The sequence below is a fragment of the Panthera tigris genome, chromosome A2 (genome assembly GCF_018350195.1).
Source record: "Panthera tigris isolate Pti1 chromosome A2, P.tigris_Pti1_mat1.1, whole genome shotgun sequence".
Lineage (NCBI taxonomy): Eukaryota > Metazoa > Chordata > Mammalia > Carnivora > Felidae > Panthera > Panthera tigris.
The window spans coordinates 499,813-519,261 of NC_056661.1; the positions used below are offsets into that span (position 1 = coordinate 499,813).

The 19,449-nt window shown below is 67.8% G+C and overlaps 2 protein-coding genes and 1 non-coding gene across 4 annotated transcripts; 2 read left to right on the forward strand and 1 right to left on the reverse strand.

Moving 5' to 3' along the window:
• Window positions 1-707: 707 nt before the first annotated feature.
• GRIN3B (glutamate ionotropic receptor NMDA type subunit 3B) lies at window positions 708-8,581 on the forward strand. Its single transcript, XM_042977509.1, has 9 exons — window positions 708-1,139; window positions 2,666-3,258; window positions 3,600-4,632; window positions 6,335-6,480; window positions 6,866-6,981; window positions 7,091-7,242; window positions 7,475-7,639; window positions 7,731-7,789; window positions 7,988-8,581. Exons 1-9 carry the CDS (start codon window positions 708-710, stop codon window positions 8,487-8,489), a joined length of 3,198 nt encoding a protein of 1,065 aa, XP_042833443.1. The 3' UTR covers window positions 8,490-8,581.
• TMEM259 (transmembrane protein 259) lies at window positions 8,512-16,831 on the reverse strand. 2 transcript variants are annotated; one of them, XM_042977511.1, is made up of 11 exons: window positions 16,467-16,831; window positions 12,739-13,014; window positions 11,961-12,060; window positions 11,151-11,261; window positions 10,821-10,943; window positions 10,633-10,733; window positions 10,485-10,500; window positions 10,279-10,362; window positions 10,027-10,159; window positions 9,858-9,957; window positions 8,512-9,764 (listed from the first exon to the last, which is right to left on the reverse strand). In XM_042977511.1, exons 1-11 carry the CDS (start codon window positions 16,686-16,688, stop codon window positions 9,219-9,221), a joined length of 1,812 nt encoding a protein of 603 aa, XP_042833445.1. In that variant the 5' UTR covers window positions 16,689-16,831; the 3' UTR covers window positions 8,512-9,218. The 2 variants fall into 2 exon arrangements, with proteins under 2 accessions (XP_042833445.1, XP_042833444.1); XM_042977510.1 differs by having other exon boundaries at window positions 10,485-10,542.
• Window positions 16,832-17,216: 385 nt separating this feature from the next.
• On the forward strand, window positions 17,217-17,323 carry LOC122236743. Its single transcript, XR_006214995.1, has one exon. It is a non-coding gene; the product is annotated as a U6 spliceosomal RNA (small nuclear RNA).
• The last annotated feature ends 2,126 nt before the right edge of the window (window positions 17,324-19,449 follow it).

Here is a 19,449-nt window from a genome sequence, read left to right on the forward strand (position 1 = left end):
TTTTTCAGAACAGGGGCGTTTGGTACTGGGTCTTGAAGGGTGAGGAGTTTTCTGCTCCAAGTTACCTGCCTGCCCACAACTGGAAGGCAGGAGATCTACCCTGCAGGTTCCTATCAGACGTGATCTGCCTCAGTTTCCCCAGGGTGCACACAACGTCAGAGCGCACTCGAATGGGCTGGTCTAGGTAGAGCTGGAGGTGGGCAGTATTGCTGTGTGACCCCTCCTGGGCCTCAGCTCCCCCGACATCAACGGGCAGCGTTCCCAGGCTGGGGCATGAGCGATTCTGCGGCGGAACGGGGATGAGTGTGGGGACAGATTTGGACACAAACGCCCTTCCCGGTGCTAAGCCTCGGTTTCCTCGTCTGTAGAACGGGGAAATAACTCACCTGGCACGGAGCTGGGAAGAGCGGTGGTTGGGGACCACACCCCACCCCCACCCCCGCGCGGCGTGGCCATCTGAGCCTCAGTGTCCCGCCCTGGGTAGTGGGTCCCGCTCCTCCCTAGAGGCTTGCCGACCCCGGGGCGCCGGACGGAGCGAGGGCGGGCGCAGGTCGGCCGGCGGCGCGGGGGGCGGGGGCGCGCGGGGGAGGGATGCCCCTGCCCCGCGGGGGGGCGGGGCAGCGAGCGGCGGGGGCCGGGCCCCAGACCCCGCCTCCTGCGCGGTGGCCCCGGCGGCTCCGCCCCGCGGCGCGGCCGGCAACTTCGGGATGGAGTTTGTGCGGACGCTGTGGCTCGGCCTGGCGCTGGCGCTGGGGCCGGGGCCGGGGCCCGCGGGGGGCCACCCGCAGCCGTGCGGCGTCCTGGAGCGCCTGGGGGGCTCGGTGCGCCTGGGCGCCCTCCTGCCCCGCGCGCCCGCCGCCCGCGCCCGCGTCCGCGCCGCCCTGGCCCGGGCCGCCCGGGCGCCGCGGCTGCCGCACAACCTGAGCCTGGAGCTGGTGGCCGCCGCGCCCCCTGCCCGCGACCCCGCCTCACTGGCCCGCGGCCTGTGCCAGGCGCTGGCGGCGCCGGGCGTGCGGGCCGTGCTCGCATTCCCGGGGGCGCGGCCCGAGCTGCGGCAGCTGCACTTCCTGGCGGCCGCCGCCGAGACCCCCGTGCTCAGCGTGCTGCGGCGGGAGGCGCGCGCGCCCCTCGGAGACCCGGTACGCGGGGACGCCCGGGGGCCGGACGAGGGAGGCCCCGGGACGCCCTGGGGGGCGGGGGCCGGGGGTCCGACGCCAGAGGCGCCGGGGGGCGCTGGCACAGGAGCCCCCGGGGCTCGCGGGACGTGGACTCCTGACCCCGGATGCCCCCTAGGGCGCGGGGACCCAGAAACGGCGGCCGACCCGGTGCGATGCTTCTGGACCCAGGATGGCCAAACCCACTCGAGGCCCCCCTGGAGGGGGGCGGTGGGGGGCGGTGGGGCGCGGCGGGGCCGCAACTCCTGCGCAGACCCCCTTCCTGGGCCTTGGTGATGGGGTCTCCCCACCGTGGCTGCTGCCCTTGTGGGCCCCAGAAGCCCTCCCCGGTCCGAGGGCGCCCCCCAGCCCCACCGAGCAGGGCCCCGGGCTGGGAGGGGAAGCGGGTCTTTCTGCCCGTTTCTGGGGTGCAGTTCCGGGGTCTGCTGGTCTCCCCAGCCTCCTCCCCGCGACGGGCCACCCTCCCTGTCAGTCAGACCCCTCCCTCCGCATCTCTGGAGTTTATTCTCTCCTTGATTCCGCCTCTGGGCCTGGATCCGGGCCCGAAGAAGCAGAAAGCGGGATACGGATGAGGGGTGACTGAGAGGGCTCTGGGGACCCCCGTGGTGCCTCTGGGAAAGGCCCCCTTACAAGGACAGCAGGGAGGGGCCCAACCTAGAGATATGGGGACTGGTAGGGGCCTCCCGCCTTCTGAACGCAGCTTGAAGCCCCTCCAGGCCGTCCTTCTCCTCGGGGAGGGGAGACCTCGACTGTAGAGGAAGCCTGGGGTCTCCTCAACCCCGCTGTCCCTGCCTCGAGGCGGCCCCCCTGCGCCGACCTTGTGGGAAAGATACATAACTCAAAGCCAGGCCTGTGGCGCCCTCTGCTGCCGCCTCCAGGCCCGGAGCCCCTGCTATTTACGTCGGTCTTTTGGGAGGACTCGCTTGGACCCCCAGGGACTGAACAGCAGCCTCAGCCCTGGGCATCCTGTCCTCACCCGGGCAACACCCTGCTCGCCTTAGGTGTCTGGCATTGCCCTCTCTCTCATCCTTCACAGGCTAAGAGCAAGTCCCGGAGAACTTTCTGGGTGCCACAGGGCATAGAGGAGTCCCTCGGCCCCTGGCTCGCCAGGGAAGTCTGAATAGGGGATGGGTGATGGACCTGGGTTTTGAAGGATGTGTAGGAGTTGGGTGCCAGAGAGAGAGAGAGAGAGAGAGAGAGAGAGAGGAGAGGTGTTCCAGCTGGGAAATGCGAAAAGCCCCAAAGTGGGGTGCGACCAGGGTGGCCAGAGCCAAGCGAGTAGGCCCTGAGTGTCAGGCCAAGGAGGCTGGGCTTTGTGCTGATGGTAGTGGGGAGACAGAGAGGGTTTAGAGCAGGGGTGGGCTGGCGGAGGCAGGCATGCCGCCCGGCCTTAAAGAGGACGTCTATTTATCGAGCACCTACCCGTGGGGCTGGGGAGGGTGCGGTGGGTCACAGGTCGCCAGCCCTAACTGTGCCCACCCCCTTTCCAGAATCCGTTCCACCTGCAGCTGGACTGGGCCAGCCCCCTGGAGACGCTGCTCGACGTGCTGGTGTCTGTGCTGCGGGCCCATGCCTGGGAGGACGTCGGCCTGGTGCTCTGCCGCGTGCGGGACCCCGCTGGGCTGGTGGCCCTCTGGACCGCCCGGGCCGGCGGGGCCCCAAAGCTTGTGCTGGACCTGGGTCGGCCGGAGCCGGGTGCCGCGGGGCTGCAGGCACGCCTGGCCCCCCTGGGGGCCCCGACGGGGGGCTCGGCCCCAGTGCCCGTGGCTGCGCTCCTTGGCTGTGACGCGGCCCGCGCCCTCCGGGTGCTGCAGGCCGCGCCCCCGGGGCCCCGCTGGCTGCTGGGCACACCACTGTCCCCTGAGGTACTGCCCACGGACGGCCTGCCCCTCGGGCTGCTGGCGCTGGGCGAGGTGGCTCGGCCCCCGCTGGAGGCCGCCATTCATGACGCCGTGGAGCTGGTGGCTCGCGCCCTGGGTAGCGCGGCCCGCGCGGAACCGGAGCGCGCCCTGCCCCCCGCCACGGTCGACTGCCACGACCCACGCCCGCCCGGGTCCCTGTCCTCGGGCCGCCTGCTGGCACGGTGAGTGAGGGGTGTGCGGGTCCCGTCTGTGAGTCTGCAAAGACACCATTGTTGGGTCCGTGCTGTATACCGGCCATCGTATCCTCCCGAGAAAGCGGGTGTTGACCCTGAGGTGGAAGCAGGGCAGGGGGAAGGGCAGGCGGGGGCTTGGGGCGCTCTGGGGGCCGCGTGCAGGGCAGGGGAAGGGAACCAGCCAGGCGGCCTCGCCGGGCCTGAGAAGCGGGGAAGTCGTCGCTTTCGGGCCGGGGCACCGTCCCCGCCCCCGTGGCGCGCGGGTGCCACGCTGGCAAGGGGTCCGGCCCCCGCTGCCTGACGGTGCCCTCCCCCCCCCCCCCCGCCAGGTTCCTGGCCAACACGTCCTTCCAGGGCCGCACGGGGCCCGTGTGGGTGACCGGCTCCTCCCAGGTGCACGTGTCGCGGCACTTCCGAGTGTGGAGCCTGCGCCAGGACCCGCGGGGCGCCCCGGCCTGGGCCACGGTGGGCGGCTGGCGGGCCGGGCGGCTGGAGTCGGAGCCGGGCGGCGCGGCCGCGCGGCCCCCGCCGGCGCCGGGAGCCGGAGGCCGGCCCCGGCTGCGCGTGGTGACGCTGGTGGAGCACCCGTTCGTGTTCGCCCGCGAGCCGGACGAGGACGGGCAGTGCCCCGCGGGGCGGCTGTGTCTGGCCCCCGGCACCAACGGCTCGGCCGCGCTGGACGCGCTGTTCGCCGCCCTGGCCAACGGCTCGGCGCCGCGGGCGCTGCGCAAGTGTTGCTACGGCTACTGCATCGACCTGCTGGAGCGCCTGGCGGAGGACGCGCCCTTCGACTTCGAGCTGTACATCGTGGCCGACGGCAAGTACGGCGCCCCGCGGGACGGCCGCTGGACCGGCCTGGTGGGCGACCTGCTGGCCGGCAGGGCGCACATGGCCGTCACCAGCTTCAGCATCAACTCGGCGCGCTCCCAGGTGCTGGACTTCAGCAGCCCCTTCTTCTCCACCAGCCTGGGCATCATGGTGCGCGCCCGGGACACGGCCTCGCCCATCGGCGCCTTCACGTGGCCGCTGCACTGGTCCATGTGGCTGGGCGTCTTCGCGGCCCTGCACCTCACCGCGCTCTTCCTCACGCTGTACGAGTGGCGCAGCCCCTACGGCCTCACGCCCCGCGGCCGCAACCGGGCCACCGTGTTCTCCTACTCCTCGGCGCTCAACCTCTGCTACGCCATCCTGTTCGGACGCACGGTCTCCAGCAAGACGCCCAAGTGCCCCACGGGCCGCTTCCTCATGAACCTGTGGGCCATCTTCTGCCTGCTCGTGCTGTCCAGCTACACGGCCAACCTGGCCGCCGTCATGGTCGGGGACAAGACTTTCGAGGAGCTGTCGGGGATCCATGACCCCAAGGTGGGCAGCCGTGGGGCCGGGAGGTCTCCCACTCCCCCCGGTTCCCGCCCCGAGACCCAGCCGCCGGCGGCCACCTGCTCCCGAAAACATGCGTCGAGCGCTCGGTGTGTGCGCCAGGCGTCGGGGACCCGGCCGGGACCAAACAGGCGAAGGTCTCCGTGCCCCAGGGAGAGGTGTCGCGGTCAAGAGAAGCACGCCGGATTGGTGTGCGAGATGGCTATGAAGTGTCAGGAAGGAAAATGAGGCAGAGTGGGAACACAGGGAGTCCCGGGAGGGGCGTTTTCTGAAACGAGGGTGACGAAATAACTCTGGGAGGGGGTGACATTCGAGAGACTTTTATGTAGAGATCAGGGAGGAATGATGGGAGAGAGGGCAGAGCAGGTGCAAAGGCCCCGGGGCAGGTCCTGCAGGGTGTCTAAAGCAGTTCTTTCTGAGACAGAACTTTCTCTCGGAGCCCTGGCGGCTTGCGGGCAGAGCAGAGGTGTGCCCCGGTCTACATATTTCACTGTTTTTAATGAAAAAGTTTATTCCTGAACAGGGAGCAGTGAGCACCACGGATGAACCCATTGTCCGGCTCCTAAGTCAACTCCCAGCCACCCAGGCCAGTCCCAGCCACTGGACTGTCATTTCACCAGTTTTCTGGAAGCTTTCGCACACCTCGGGGTCCCCTTTTCCCAGTTGTCTTTTCTCCCCCCATGGCTTGTTTGAATCCGGTCCTAAACACGCAGGCACTGTGGGTACACTTCCTCTCCACTTATTTCTTGTCCAAAAATGTGTTTGCTGGAGAAATTGTTTTTGTCCCGTGGCAGCTCCCGCTGTTGGGATCCGGCTGTGTCCTGAGGGGTGCCACACCCTAAGCCCCGTATCTTTGTAAATTGGTACGACAGCCTAGGCCCAGCGCTGTGTGATGTGCTAGCCGCTCACACGCGGCCACGTTCAACATCTAATTAACCGGAAGCGCCCAACAGCCACCGAGAACAGCACAGGTACAGGGTCTCCTCGTCGGAACGTTCCAGACAGGACTGCTCTAGACGCTCCACAGGACAAGGGTCCGGCTTTTCCGGAGGGCTGTGGCCACATCAGGACGCGTGGGTCAGTGTCACCACTCGCTCATCCCTTAGGAGTTTGCAGACTGTGGGCGGCGCTGGGGAGCCAGGACAGGGAGGAGCGGCCAGCAGGGCTGCGGGCTTCCGGGTGGTTCTGAAAGAGGAGCCGCGGGATTTGCAGACCCACGTGGCGTGGAGACCAGAGAAACAGGGCGAGAAGAGGCAGTACAGGGCCGGGAGGACAGGTGTGGGGGGCCTGATCCCAAGGGATTCCCGCGGCCCCCCCCCCCCCCCCCCCCCAGGGCAGCCACGGAGGAGGTGGTGAGAAGAGGAGGAGGAGGAGGGCTGGGGCTGGGGCTCGGGCTCGGGGCCAGGTCTGCGTGGAGATGGACAGTGGGCACTGAGGAGAGCGGCCCTCACCCTGGCGATCCTGCCCCCCAGGGACAGAGAGAGGGCCAGGTCGCGGAACATCACGACTGGGGAGCTCCTGGCACCGAGTGGGTGGGGCAGGGGTGCCGCTGACCCCCTCTCGGCGCCCAGAGGGGCCCCAGTCGGGGCGGCGGCGGCGGCGGGAGGAGCTGGGCGAGAGCCCTGGGGACGCGGGGCAGCCGGAGGCCGGGGCGACAGCGGCCCGGGCTGACGAGCTGCCCCCGCAGCTGCACCACCCGTCCCAGGGCTTCCGCGTGGGCACCGTGTGGGAGAGCAGCGCCGAGGCCTACATCAAAAAGAGCTTCCCCGACATGTACGCGCACATGCGGCGCCACAGCGCGCCCACCACGCCCCACGGCGTCTCCATGCTCACGTGAGGCCGCGGGGGGGGCGGGCCCGACCCTGCAGGGGCGGGGCATGCGGGGGTTGGGTCGAGCCGAGGGGGCGGGACCTGACGGGGCGAGGCGGAGCACCGGGGACCGTGAGGGGGGCGGGCGCGAGGCGGGGGCGACGGGGCAGGACGGTGGGGGGGGCGGGGGCCCGGAGCGGGACTCCGGGGTGGGCGGGGCCCGAGGGGGCGAGGCGGAGCACCGGGGGCGGGGCCGGCGACTCCGGGGACGAACCATCGGGGTGGGGCGGGCGCGAGCCGTGACCCCGGGGTGGGCGGGGCCTGCGGGGGGGGGGGGAAACAGAGCAGGACCGGGGTGGGCGGAGCCCGCGGGGGCGGGGCCTCTCACCCCACTGCCCCCACCCCGCAGGAGCGACCCCCCCAAGCTCAACGCCTTCATCATGGACAAGTCGCTCCTGGACTACGAGGTCTCCATCGACGCCGACTGCAAACTACTGACCGTGGGCAAGCCTTTCGCCATGGAGGGTGAGGGGCCGCGGGGAACGGTGGCCCCCCGGGGGGGCGGTGGCCCCAGGGACGGCTCCTCTGGGGCTGCGTCCAGCCTGGCCCGAACCCCACCCCTGGCCTCCCTTAGGCTACGGCATCGGACTCCCTCAGAACTCGCCGCTCACTTCCAACCTGTCCGAGTTCATCAGCCGCTACAAGTCCTCCGGCTTCATCGACTTGCTGCACGATAAGTGGTACAAGATGGTGCCTTGTGGGAAGCGCGTCTTCGCCGTTACCGAGGTGCGGCAGGGCCCGGGGACACGGGGTGGGGGCAGGCGGGGGCGCACCCTGAGCCTGCACGGCCCCCGCCCCGGTGGTTGCCGAGATGCGTGCGCTCCTACGTGTCCTACCAAAGCCCAGCTCCGGTGTCCTCTCCACGAACGTGGAAGCCTCGGCCAGGGCTCCCCTTCCGGCCTCGCCCGCGAGGGTTTGTGCCTGTGTCGTCCCCCCGCCCCCCCCCCCCCCCCCCCAGACGCTGCAGGTGGGCATCTACCACTTCTCGGGACTCTTCGTGCTGTTCTGCCTGGGCCTCGGCAGCGCCCTGCTCAGCTCTCTGGGGGAGCACGTCTTCTACCACCTGGTGCTCCCGCGCATGCGAAGAGGCAACAGGCTGCAGTACTGGCTGCACACCAGCCAGGTGAGGGGCGGGTTGCGCGGACGCGCGGGCTGCGCGGGCGGGCGACGGCGGCCTCCCGTGACCCCGACAAAGCGCCTGTCCGGACTTGCAGAGAATCCACCGCGCGCTCAACACAGAGCCTCCGGAAGGTCACGAGGAGCCAGAGCCAAGGTAAGGGGCCCCGAAGCCCCCCCCCCCCCCCCCCCCCGCCCGGCCCCCGGCCAGCTCTGACCCCCACCCTCAAGCTGACCGCTTCTCGCCTCGGCCCTCCCCGGAAGGACAAGGAAGCCCCACACCGACGGGGACCCTGACCCCAGGGGCAGAGCGCCAGGACACTGGCGCAGCCCCACCCCCCCCCCATGTCCCCAGGGCCCCCGAGCAGCAGCGGGACACGCCCACGGCCTCTGCAGGTAAGGGGGGCTGGACGCACGTGCGCCGGGCCGTGGCGGGGGAGCGTCGTGTGCGCTTCCTGCCGGAGCCCGGTGTGGCCGCCGCAGCGCCGGACTCGGAGGCCGGGCCCCCGGAGGGCCCCGTCTGGCTCTGCTCCGACGGCCGCCGGTCCTCGGGCGCCCCAGGCCCCGGTGAGCTGGAGCAGCTGGAGCAGCGCATCAGGAGCGCGCAGAAGCGGCTCCACCAGGCCCTGGCGCGGCGCCGAGAGCTCCTGGCCCAGCTCGGGGATGGCCCCGGGGACCGGCCTCTGCACCTGCCCGAAGCCTGCCCCGAAGCAGCCGAAGCACCTGAAGCCACGGGTGACCCATCCCGGGGAACGCCCCCCCCACCCCTGCCGGCCTGGACGGGGCGGCCCCCACTCCGGAGCCTGCACACAAGCCGTCCTAGCGCGACGGGAGGAAGCACGGAGGCCCCTCCCTGACCGCACACACAGACGCCGCCAGGCCGCCGCCAACAGTTTATTCTATATACAAACACGATTTTGTACACTGCAATTAAATAGGATGGAACGAGCGCCTTTGTGCATTCCTCACCGAGGGACTCAGTTTGGCCACCAGCCCTGTCCCACTCCCACCCAAGCAGGGCTGGACGCCTGTGCCCGGCCGCTGCCTTCCAGGTGGGCGCCTGTGTCTGCGTCCCCAACCCCAAGGTGCCAACTCTGCCCTCCTGGGACCCCAGCCCTGGTACGCACACCCGGGGTCAGGTGCCGTGGAGAAGGCACTGAGCATGATGCAGCACCAGCCAAGCGGGCCGGGACAGCGAGGGTGGCCCCCGCCGGCATTCACCTGATCGGAGACTTGCCCAGCTCTGCTACTGAGGGGCAGCTCACTCCACACGTTTCACCAGCCCCTTCCAGAACCTTCCACGGAGCCCCCACCCCACTCTCATCGGCCTGCCTCCATCTGCCGGCTGAGGGGGCCCACCACTAACGTAGCAGGGACAGGCCTCCGGCAGGCCCCACCCTGGGGAAGAGACGGCCACCTCTGGGCGAACCCAATGGACCCTGACACCACCCCGAGGCAGGCTGGGCAGTCCCAAGAACCATCGGGACATCCTCCCCGACACCCGAGGGCTCCGGCCAGGTCATGCCCAGTGGGCCTGCATGGCCAGGGACGGGAGGGGGGGGGGGGTGCGGTCAGCTGCCCAAGGCTCAGGAGCCGACCTCCGGGGGCGGGTCCACTGGGGCTGTGGGTGCAGGGCTGGGCCCACTCACCCCGACGGCCGGGGGCGCCGCGTCACGCGCCAGGGAGTTGCTGGAGGGGGCACTGTCCTGGGGGACTCGGGGGGGCCCTCCACCAGGGCTCAGTGGGCCAGCGGGCCGTCGCTCCAGGAGGGAGGCACTCAGGCCAGACAAGAAGGAGGCGTCTGTGATCATGGCGGCCGTCTCTGCCATCCAGCCCAGGTCACCGCTGGCCGCCGCCGCCACCGAGGCCGCCGCGGCCACCAGGGAGCTGGGCGCCTCAGGCACGGGCCCGGGACCCCCACTGGCACCCGGCGAGCCAGGGCCCAGGGCAGGGGCCGGGCCGGCAGGGTCAGGCGCGGTGGCCGGGGCACCTCCGTTGTTGTTGAGGTCGTCCGGAAGGGCCGTGGGGGCGCCGGGGCCCAGGGGCGGGGTCTGCAGCAGCATTTCCTGGATGCGAATCTGCTGCAGGATGGCGGGCAGCTCGTAGTGGTGGAAGAAGTAGATCATGGAATGCTGGAGGGCGGAGGGCGGGCTCGGAGTCAGGCGGGCCCCCCCCGCAGGAGCCAGGGCCCCGCAGAGGCCGGCGCCTCGGACGCGAGTCCTCACCTGGATGAAGAGCCAGGACGTGACCAGGGCCAGGCTGCTGTACTGGCCGTTGAAGCGGTAGTGGTAGGCGTAGAAGGCGAAGTGGTACAGGTAGAAGAACCTGGAGGGAGGAGAGTGAGGCGCTGCCCGCCGAGCCCACCCCGGACCCCCACGGACCCGCCGTGCTCACCGCAGCCAGTGTCTCTTGCTGGTGTTGGTGTGGCAGCAGATGGCGTCGTACTGGTCGGCCAGCCAGACGATGAGGATGATGTAGAAGGCCGTGGTGGTGTCGTTGAAGAACTCGGACATGATGGCTTCCATCCCTGCGGGAAGGCCCGGCGGCTGGGCTGGGGGCGGGGCGCCGGGGGCGGGGCACCCCGGGAGTGGGGCGGGGCGGGGCGGGGGCGGGGCGGGGGCGGGGCCGGGAGGGCGGAGTCCTCACCTACGAGGGCCAGGATGACGGTCAGCAGGGGCGCGGCGGGGAAGGCGATGGCCATATTCATCTCCAGCATCTGCAGCAGGTCCACTGCGGGCAGAGAGCGGCGGGCGGGCAGACCGGGTGAGGAGCCCGGGGGCGGGGAGGGTGGGCAGGGGGCCACGGGGCTGAGCCCACCCCTCCCGCCCGGCTGGCCCAGCAGGGAGACTCACCAATGAAGACAAAAATCTGGTGGTGGGAGTATCGGAGTAGCATGGAGACGCTGAGGGTCTGCAAGCGAGGGCCGCGCGATGCCTCAGGGGGGGGCGGCCCGCACGCCCGCCCCGCCCCCACCCCGCCCGCCGCCCCCGAGGCACTCACGAAGATGACCATGATGACGAAGGCGGCCAGGTAGGACGTGCGAGCCATCCACATGCTCACGAAACGGTAGTGCTCACCGGACACCACGTTCCGCAGGAAGCCTGCGTGGGGGGGGGGGGGGGGGGGCCGTGAGCGCGCACCCCGCCACCGCCCCGCACCCGGCCCCCACCTGCTGCCGCCCGCCGCACCCTTGTTCTCCTCGTTCTCGGCCAGGCCTTTGACGCTGGACATGAGGATGTCGTCGTAGCCCAGGAACTCGGCCAACAGCAGGCGGCTGAAGCGGTCCCCGAAGCACTGGTCTCGCGAGGGGTCTGCGGGCGGGCACAGGGCGGGGTGCGCGTCTGGCCAGGGCCCCGCCCCAGGCAGCACCTTGACCCTCCCGCCCCAGGATGCCGTGGAGGAAGGAGACTTCTTGTTGCCAGAGGGTGGAGACAGCCCCCCCCCCCCCCCCCCGACTCGGGTCCCAAGGGCTTCGGGCTGCCCCAAATCCCCTCTGCCTCACCCTGGGGGACACTCACCCAGAGTGACCACCATGACAGGGATGCTGAGTCGCTGTCGTGTGGCCTGGGACAGCCGGAGGAAGCCGTACTCCAGCGAGTACTCCACGACATATTCATCCTGTGGCCATGCTGCCGGGGCAAGCTCAGTGAGCCTCGGGGGCGCCCCTGGAGGGCTGGGGGGGTGGGGCAAGGGGGAGGGGCAGGCCAGCCTCCAGGGAGGGGGTCGCCGGGTAGAGCTGCTTTGCACCACACCCCCCACGGGGCCTTCGGGGCCCCCAGAGAAGGAGTCCCACACGCTGCCGACAGAGGGAGAAACTGAGGCACAGAGTGGCCATTCTCCAGTACCCATCTGGCTGCTCAGACCCCCAGCCCCTCTGGGCAGGGGTGCAGCCCTAGACGGTGACCCGCTGTCATGAGGCGCCAAGCACACCTCGGCAGCCCACGCGGGGTGTACTTTTTTGTACTTTTTTTAAGGTTTTCTTTCTTTTTTTTTTTTTTAATTTTTTTTTTTCAACATTTTTTATTTATTTTTGGGAGAGAGACAGAGCATGAACGGGGGAGGGGCAGAGAGAGAGGGAGACACAGAATCGGAAACAGGCTCCAGGCTCCGAGCCATCAGCCCAGAGCCCGACGCGGGGCTCGAACTCACGGACCGCGAGATCGTGACCTGGCTGAAGTCGGACGCTTAACCGACTGCGCCACCCAGGCGCCCCAAGGTTTTATTTCTTAAGTCATCTCTACACCCAACGTGGGGCCGGAACTCACAACCCTGAGATGCAGAGAGATGCGCTCTCGGGACTGAGCCGGCCGGGCGCCCCGGGCATGTACCTTTAGAGGGCGTCTCTGGGAAGGGGGACTCCTGGCTGTCATTCAGGGCCTCGGCACCACCCGGTGGCTTCAACACTTTGGGCTCAATGTCCAACTCGAACTGTGGAGCGCCAAGACAGGGGTCAGCGGCCCGGCCCAGAGGCCCCTTTCCCCTGCTGACTGAAAGACGGAGACTCCACCCCGGCTGCCGTGACCGCCAGCCTCTGCCCTGTAACCCACCAAAGACCCCCAACACCGAGCCCCCCCCCCCCCCCCCCGAGCGGCCACCTCGGGTGAGGGTCTGCACTCTGAAGCCGGGGACAGGGGCAGGATCGGCGGGATGGGGCCGCCTGGCAAGGTAGGCACCCACGCCCCACGGGCGCCAGCCCCTCAACTGTGGGACTCTGGCCTCGAACCTGCTTGAGCGTGTCCTTCCTTCCAGGCTGTGGGCCCCACACATCCACCCCACCCCCGCAGGTGCCGGGGGCCCCTGCACGTCTCCAGTGACGGCGCTCACCACCCCACAGACGGCCACTCCACCTAGGACAGCCGGGACCGGCTTTGAGCACTGGGCCCAGCGTTTCCAGGGGGCTCCTTGTCAGCTGTGTCTGCCCTTGGTGCCCCCAGAATCAGACCAATCCTTTCCAAGTAAGGGCTGGGAAACGGCCCAGGGCCCCGAACCTCCCAGCACAGTCCCTGCCCCGAAGGCCGCACCTACAGGAGCGCACCAGGTCAAGCGCTGGGCCTGCCACCAGACGAATCGCTGGTTCGCCGTGCAGGCCCCTCCCGGCCAGCTCACCTTGACGGAGGTGTTCCCAAACACCTCCACGGCCAGCTCCTCCTCCTCCTCCTCCAGCTCCAAGCTGCCCGGCTCCACGGCCAGGCCAGGGAAGCTGCCGCGGCGGCCACCATCACAAAACTGCAGGAAGACGGGTGCGCGGCTCGAGTTGTGCTGGACCTCCACGCGCAAGATGCCCTCCCGAGGCCACTTGTCCCGCACGTGCTCCAGGCAGTTGATGGGCGAGCGGGAGAAGACGATGTGGATGTAGGCCAGGACAAAGAGCACAAACAGGGCCTGTGGGAGGGAGGGCGGTCAGTGCGGGAGCCCCCGGCACTCGGGGGCCCCTCCCGGGCAGGGGCTGTGCTGAGCTGGCTCCGGGGGAGGAAGAAGCCCCAGGGACGTGGGCAAGTCCCGTGACGGCCCAGGGAAGCAGGGATGCCCTCTCAGACACTGCAGGACCCTCCCCCGGGGACAGGGCACACTGGGCCCGGGCCCACCTGACAGAGGACCCCGCAGAGCACATGGTGACACCGGTGACCGCCCCCGCCTGGAGGCCCGCAGGGCACCCCTGACCTCACCGGCCGCGCCCTCCGCACCGCTCCTGGGCTGGCAGGGCCAGCTCGTGGGGACGGTGCAGCCTCTCCCAGGGCGATCTTGCCCGCGGAGAACACTGGGCAGCGTCTGGGACTGGCTAAGGTGGGCACTCCTGGCATGGCCGGGTGGGGAAAGGGGGCTGCTCCACCCCCACAGCACCCAGAACGGCCTCCACCACAGAAAACGACCTGCCCCTTGCCGCCAGGGTGAGAGGGGACTCTGCCCCACGGCACCTCACCAGCAGCACCTTTTACCCAGCTTGGAGGAGCGTCAAGAGGGCCGCCCCCCTCCCTGAGAGCCCATCTGACTGTCTGACGGCCGAGTTTCTCAGGGGCCTTTGGCCACGGGTCACCCCCAGACTGGGCGCTGCGTCTGGGGCTTCACTCCCGTGTATCACCCACTGCCCCCGCCCCCAGGGAAAGGGTCCAGCTGGCCCGATGGGACGCCCAGCGCTGTTCTGGAAAAAGAGGCCGTCCAGGAGCCGGCGAGCCCAGGGGCTGCTCGGCCAAAGACAAGGTGTTTCCTCGGAGGAGCCGGTGCGCACTTTACACGCCCGCTACCCGTGGCTACAGGGCCACGGGCAGGGCCACCGGGACCTCGTCCCTCCCACGCTCTCCACGAGCCCCGCACACGCTGCCAGTGCCAGCCACGGACCGCCTGACCTCCCCGCCGGAGCCAGCCCCGCGGATGGGCAGAGGGGCACACACTCCCATCCCCGCCGGGCCACGGGGGCCGTGACCTGAGGGCGCGCAGAGCCAGGGGATGGGAGGAGCCCAGCGTCCGAGCGTGCTGCTGCGACCCCGGGCCCAGGTACGCGTGAAGCCGGGAGCCCGCCCAGACCCCTCAGACGTGTTATCCGTGCCACCCCTGTTGGGCCAATGCGGACCGTGCCTCCTTGGCCTGCAGTGCCCCTGGGAGACGGTGACGCGGGCGGCGTTGACACGGATGCAGAGCCCCCGTGTCCAGGTCACCGCAGACAGACGTGGAAGCTACGAGCGGAGCCGGGGCCTCTGCCGGGGGCAGCAGGCCTGAGTCTGCCTAACGTCACACAGACCCTGCTGGGCCACCGCTGCACCCCATGTCCTGGTCTCCCCCTCCCTCCTGCTCCGCCCTCTTCGTTGCTGGGTCCCCGAACCAGGCAGGAGGCGACACAGAGGTGTGTTCAGGGACTCCCATTCACAGCAAGGACCCCGGCGGCACTCCACACTATCGCACGTCACAACGACCCCGGAGGTCACCTCCGTTTTTCAGAGGGAAAGACCGGCAGAAACACCGAATGCCAGAGCCCTGCTTACCCTGCCAGCATCGCTCGGTGGCTGCACGGTCAGGCTGCCCCAGGTTCAGAGACAGGCTGGGGCACCTAGTGCCCACCGCTCCAGGACTCGGAGGTCCCAGTCTGGCCTCGATGCCAGGAAAACCGGCAGAGGTGGGAGCCAAGGCTGCCGGAACGCGGGCCCGGCCACTGCCTCTCATCCCCCAAAGGCTGGCCCGGTGGGGAATCAGGTGGTCTGGGCTGGCTCCTGGCTGTGAGCCACAGAAAGACGCAGCTCTGAGGAAGTCACTAAGGGACCTCCGTATCTGCAGCCAGAGTGCCGGAAGCTGGGCAGGCAGGAAGTAAAGGCACGGAGCTTTCTGGAACTTGCAGCAGCCGCACAAACCAGCCAGTCCCAGCCCTCACTGAGCAGATGAGGGAAACAAAAGGAACCAGGGGTCGGGCAGATTCGAGAGGTCCGTGGGGCCTCCAGGCTTTGGCCCAGAGATCTCTCGGCCCAGCAGCACGACCCAGAGAGGAGAACTCAGGAGTCAGAACCCCCCGGGACACCTGACCACCTACTCCAGGGACACCTGTATGCCGGGCTGTCCTGCTCCCGTGTCAGGAAGTGGCGGGACAGAACTGACGCGACCAGGACCTGCTCCGGGAAGGCTGAGCTCCGACTGACCACCTGGGGCAAGCAGCACTTCCTCCCCGCAGGGAAATCACACCCACACACACTCAGGAGCCCAATAAAGGAACCCCGATTCAGGAATCCTCCACAGGGGACCCGTGATGTTCTGGGGGGGCTCTGGGGAGAGAGGAGGAGGAAGACCGCCTCCTCGCGCCATCAGGCACTCCCAAAGACAAGGGACAGGGGGACTCTGGTGGGGGGGGGGGGACGCCCCGGAGACACTGGCAGGCCAGAACCAGCACCCGGGTCTGTTGGGCAGCTATGACTGCACTCCTCCCACCAAACCCCAAAGTGCTGTCAGCTCCTGACCCACCTGGTCTGGTCTGCACCCCAAGAGCCTCGAATGCTAGCACCAGCCCCCTCTCTGCAGACAAGGAGCCCAGAGCTCACTTGGGGATGCTACACACCCCGCCCCAGTGGGCAGCATGCTGATGGGAAACGAAATGGCCATCTGCCCAACCGGGACCACCACGCTGCGCAGGAACCCGGAACCTTCTCTGAAGGGCTGCCAGCTGTCATCGGAGATCCTGTCGTAGAAGGACCTAGGCCAGTGCCAGTCCCCACTGAGCTGTGCCCATGGCTGAAACCTCTGTGCCACCCGAGGGAGGAGGGGAAGGGGGTTCGCGCATGGCCCCTTGCTAAGTCATAACTTTGCCACTAACCCCGGGGACATGTCCTGGGCTATGTCCTGGGCTAGGTCACATTCCCCGGAGAGGCTCAGAGGGAGATGGAAATGGGGTGTGGCTTCCAGTCAGGAAGATGGGCATGGGCTGTGTCCTGTCCTGGGAGAGGGAGGCCCCGAACCTCCCGATTTGGGGAAGCCCAAGACTGGGGGGTTGGTCAGGGCCAGGACAGGTCTGGAAGCCTCCTCCAGAGCGGAGGAGGCCAGGCAGCACGGTCAGGGTCACAGGGCTGGGCTCCGGGGCTCCTGCCTCCCGAGGTGAGGGTCCTGGGAAAGGGAAGGGCCAGGGGTGGGGGGCAGCTGGCAGTGAGTTTCCGGAGTCGGGATCAGGGGCCGCTAACGGGGCGAGTGAGACTCGGGCCTCCCGGGTAGAAGTTGCACGGGCACGGGGGCTGGGATCGCAAGATTAAGAGGCCCGGAGGCAGGGGGTTCGCCGCCCCGCTGGGGTCGCGGTCAGAGGTCGCAGACCTGGGTGGAGGGTCCGGCCGCTAGGGTCAAGGGTCAGGGGTCGGGACCTCGGTCACCTTGAGCAGCACGAAGAACTCGAAGAGTCGTCGGAAGGCGGGCGGGAAGAGCCGCGAGTAGGTGACAGCCATCTTGAAGAAGAGCGCGTGGAAAAGCCGGTCGCGCACGTTGATGAGAGGGTTGGGGTTGAGGTTGGGGGTGCGAGGCCCGCGCGCGGGGACCGGGCCGCCGCCGCCGTTGGGCCCGGGCCCCGGGGCCCCGGGCGCCGCGTGCTCCGACATGCCGCCCAGCGTCGCGCCCTAACGGCCCGCGGGTCCCCGAGGGCGTCTCCCGGCCGCCATCGGCCGTCCTCACCGCGGCCGCGCTGCTCACCGACGCCCGGCCGCCGCCGCCGCCGCCATCTTCCGCCTCCGCGGCCTGCTGACGCCAGCGAGTCGCCGCGCCGGCAAGAGCGGCTTCCCTGCGCTCGCGGAGAACGCTGGGATGCCGGCGGCCCGCCCACTGCAGCCCCGCCCTCCCTCCCTCCTGGTCGCCGGGCCCGGAGCGCCAGGGCGGGGTGGTGTCTGGCCCAGGTGTTTTGCATATTATCCCCCACAAGCCTCAGCGGCTGCGAGGCGGAATTTGGACTATTCGTCAACATCTGAGGGTATTAGCGTGATAACAGACACTCAAGGCAAGCATGATGGTAGGAGATATTCATTTGCATGGCGCTCTAGAAAACTTGTTCAATGCGGCTATGTCAGTTCAGCCTAACTGTAAAATGATTTTCATTTTGGTCTTTAAATAGCTCTGCTGGGGCCTCATTAGTCGTGCTCGCTTCGGCAGCACATATACTAAAATTGGAACGATACAGAGAAGATTAGCATGGCCCCTGCGCAAGGATGACACGCAAATTCGTGAAGCGTTCCATATTTTGGTACCAAGCCCAGCTCCCCGCGGAGGTGGGCGACCGCTCGGATTTACCCCTGATCCTGGGCCGCCCCTCCCCGCTCCTGTCCCCCAGGACGCGCTCAGGCTGAGCCCCGAACCAGCCCCTGACAGCTGTTCCCCTAACAGCAAATAACTATTTCTTCCTCCTGGGAACCGGGTGTCTCGGGGCGGTCACCTCGCGCCGCCCAGACACCTGGCAGGCAGGTGCGCACCACACCCAGGAGATGGACGGACGGACGGGTGGCGTTCTACCCCTCCGTGCCCAGGAGACTGAAATCCTTCGCAGACTGAAATCCTTCGCTTCCTGTTTCGTCGGGTGCCCTGCACAGGGCCTGGCTAACGGCTCAAGAAATGCACACTCTTGAAATTATTGGGTTCACCCTCAAATCACCTGTTACTTGCAAAGGAGGGAAAAAATTTTTTCCCAGCGGAGAGGCAGGCAGATGTCCCTTTGACCTGGAGAGTAAATCCAGCCTGGCTGTGGGGAGGCTCTGTGAGTTTCTCACGTGTCCAGCAGAGGTCCCAGCCCACTGGGCTCCTGAGCATGTGAAATGTAGCAACTTGTTTTTATTAGTGTAATTTACATTGAAAAGGTCGCGTACAGTCTAGAGTTTACTGCCCTGTTCTAGAAACTCACCAAAGCCAGTGCAATTTCACCCAGCGTCCACACTGTATGGCTAGCCTCTGGACAGCCACCAGCATCCCTGGAAAGCCACGGTCATGAAAATAAAAAGAAAGAAAAGGAAGGAAGGAAGGAAAGAAGGAAGGAAGAAAAAGAAAGAAGAAATGGCCAAGGAAAGTTCTAGGTCTAAACCCAAGGAGATAAGAGAAGGACCAAACACCACACCCGTGCTTCTGGGCACAGCCGGGAAATTAGCAGACGGGCTGGATCTCCCAGGGTGCTGTGGGCATCACCGCTGCTCCTCTGGGTGTGCTGGTGGTATCGGGCAGGAGGCTGGGCTGGGGCAGGTTGGGAGTTAAATGGGGCTGCAGGGAGGAGGCTCCTGAGGAGCTGACCCTCAAGTAGGGGAGGGCAGTGAACGAGCCAGGTGACCAGAGCATCAGCAGAGAGCACAGCCAGGGCAAAGGCCCTGAGACAGGCCTGGGGCTGAACACGTGGGGGCACAGAGAGGGCATGCCTGGTGGAGAGTTCACCCGGCAGGGGGTGGGGTCCTGGAGGACATCTTGGCTGAGGGGGCAGTGGGGAGCCATGGCAGATTTTGAGCAAGGGAGGCTCCTGACCTGAGTTAACAGGTCCCCCCACTCCCTGTTTTGAGATGCTGTTGTTACTGTTACTGTTTGGTCACAGTACGTTCTGTCTGCATCCCGCCGGCCAGGACCGACACAGGCAACAAGACTGAAGTGATTGTTTGCCGAGAGCAAGGGGAACCCACCCAGAAGGCGCCCACCGACCCCACAGAGGGGCCCGACCCGGGGTCCTGCCCTGACGCCCCGGGGTCCCACTCAGAGAGCTCAGGCACTGAGGGGATGGGGTGGCCCAAGAGGTGGCTGTGGGGAAAGGGCCCGGGGCCCCTGCCGCACCTGCAGCCCCCATCCCCGGCCACCGACACCCCAGGGCCCGAGCCCTCAGCCCAGAACCTGAAGGGGCCCCTGCAGCCCCAGGTCCTCCAGCTGTGGTCCCCGTCCCACCGGCATCACCGAGGTCCCACCCCAGGGTACCTGGAGCTGCCCTGCCCTGTGAGCCCTTCATCATTACTCATCCCCTGCATTCTCCCCAGGGGTGGGTCCTGGAAAACGAGTGAGTGCCAGGGAGCCAAGGGCAGAGGACAGCTGCAGGGGCCCCAGACCTCTTTGCCAGGTTCCTGATGGACGCCAACATTCCTAAGATACTGACTCGTGTTCACTCAACTACCCTTATGTCAGGCTGCTCCCTGTGGCTGCTCAGAGGCACGTACATGTTAACCTGTTGCACGCTGACAGCGAACCTGAGGGCAGTGAGGAGCTTTCCAGACGGGGACACGGACGCATGGAGAGGCCAGCTGTGATTGCCGCATAAAATCACGTGGCCAAGCGGGGAGTCGGGATTTGAACCCAGGCTCCAAGTGGGGGCGCCGAGGCCAAGGAATTATACAGAATTATACAATTCCATAA

Bases quoted from the DNA above. Each gene is read 5' to 3' on its own strand.
- TMEM259 (XM_042977510.1), bottom strand. From the start codon at position 16,688: ATGTCGGAGCACGCGGCGCCCGGGGCCCCGGGGCCCGGGCCCAACGGC. The intron at 10,734-10,820 runs GTGCGGCGGGCG...CCCCCCACGCAG, and splicing joins CGAGAACGAGGAGAACAAGG to GCTTCCTGCGGAACGTGGTG. The intron at 10,543-10,632 runs GTGAGTGCCTCG...CCTCGCTTGCAG, and splicing joins TCGTCATCATGGTCATCTTC to ACCCTCAGCGTCTCCATGCT.
- GRIN3B (XM_042977509.1), top strand. From the start codon at position 708: ATGGAGTTTGTGCGGACGCTGTGGCTCGGCCTGGCGCTGGCGCTGGGG. The intron at 6,982-7,090 runs GTGAGGGGCCGC...GGCCTCCCTTAG, and splicing joins CAAGCCTTTCGCCATGGAGG to GCTACGGCATCGGACTCCCT. The intron at 7,243-7,474 runs GTGCGGCAGGGC...CCCCCCCCCCAG, and splicing joins GCGTCTTCGCCGTTACCGAG to ACGCTGCAGGTGGGCATCTA.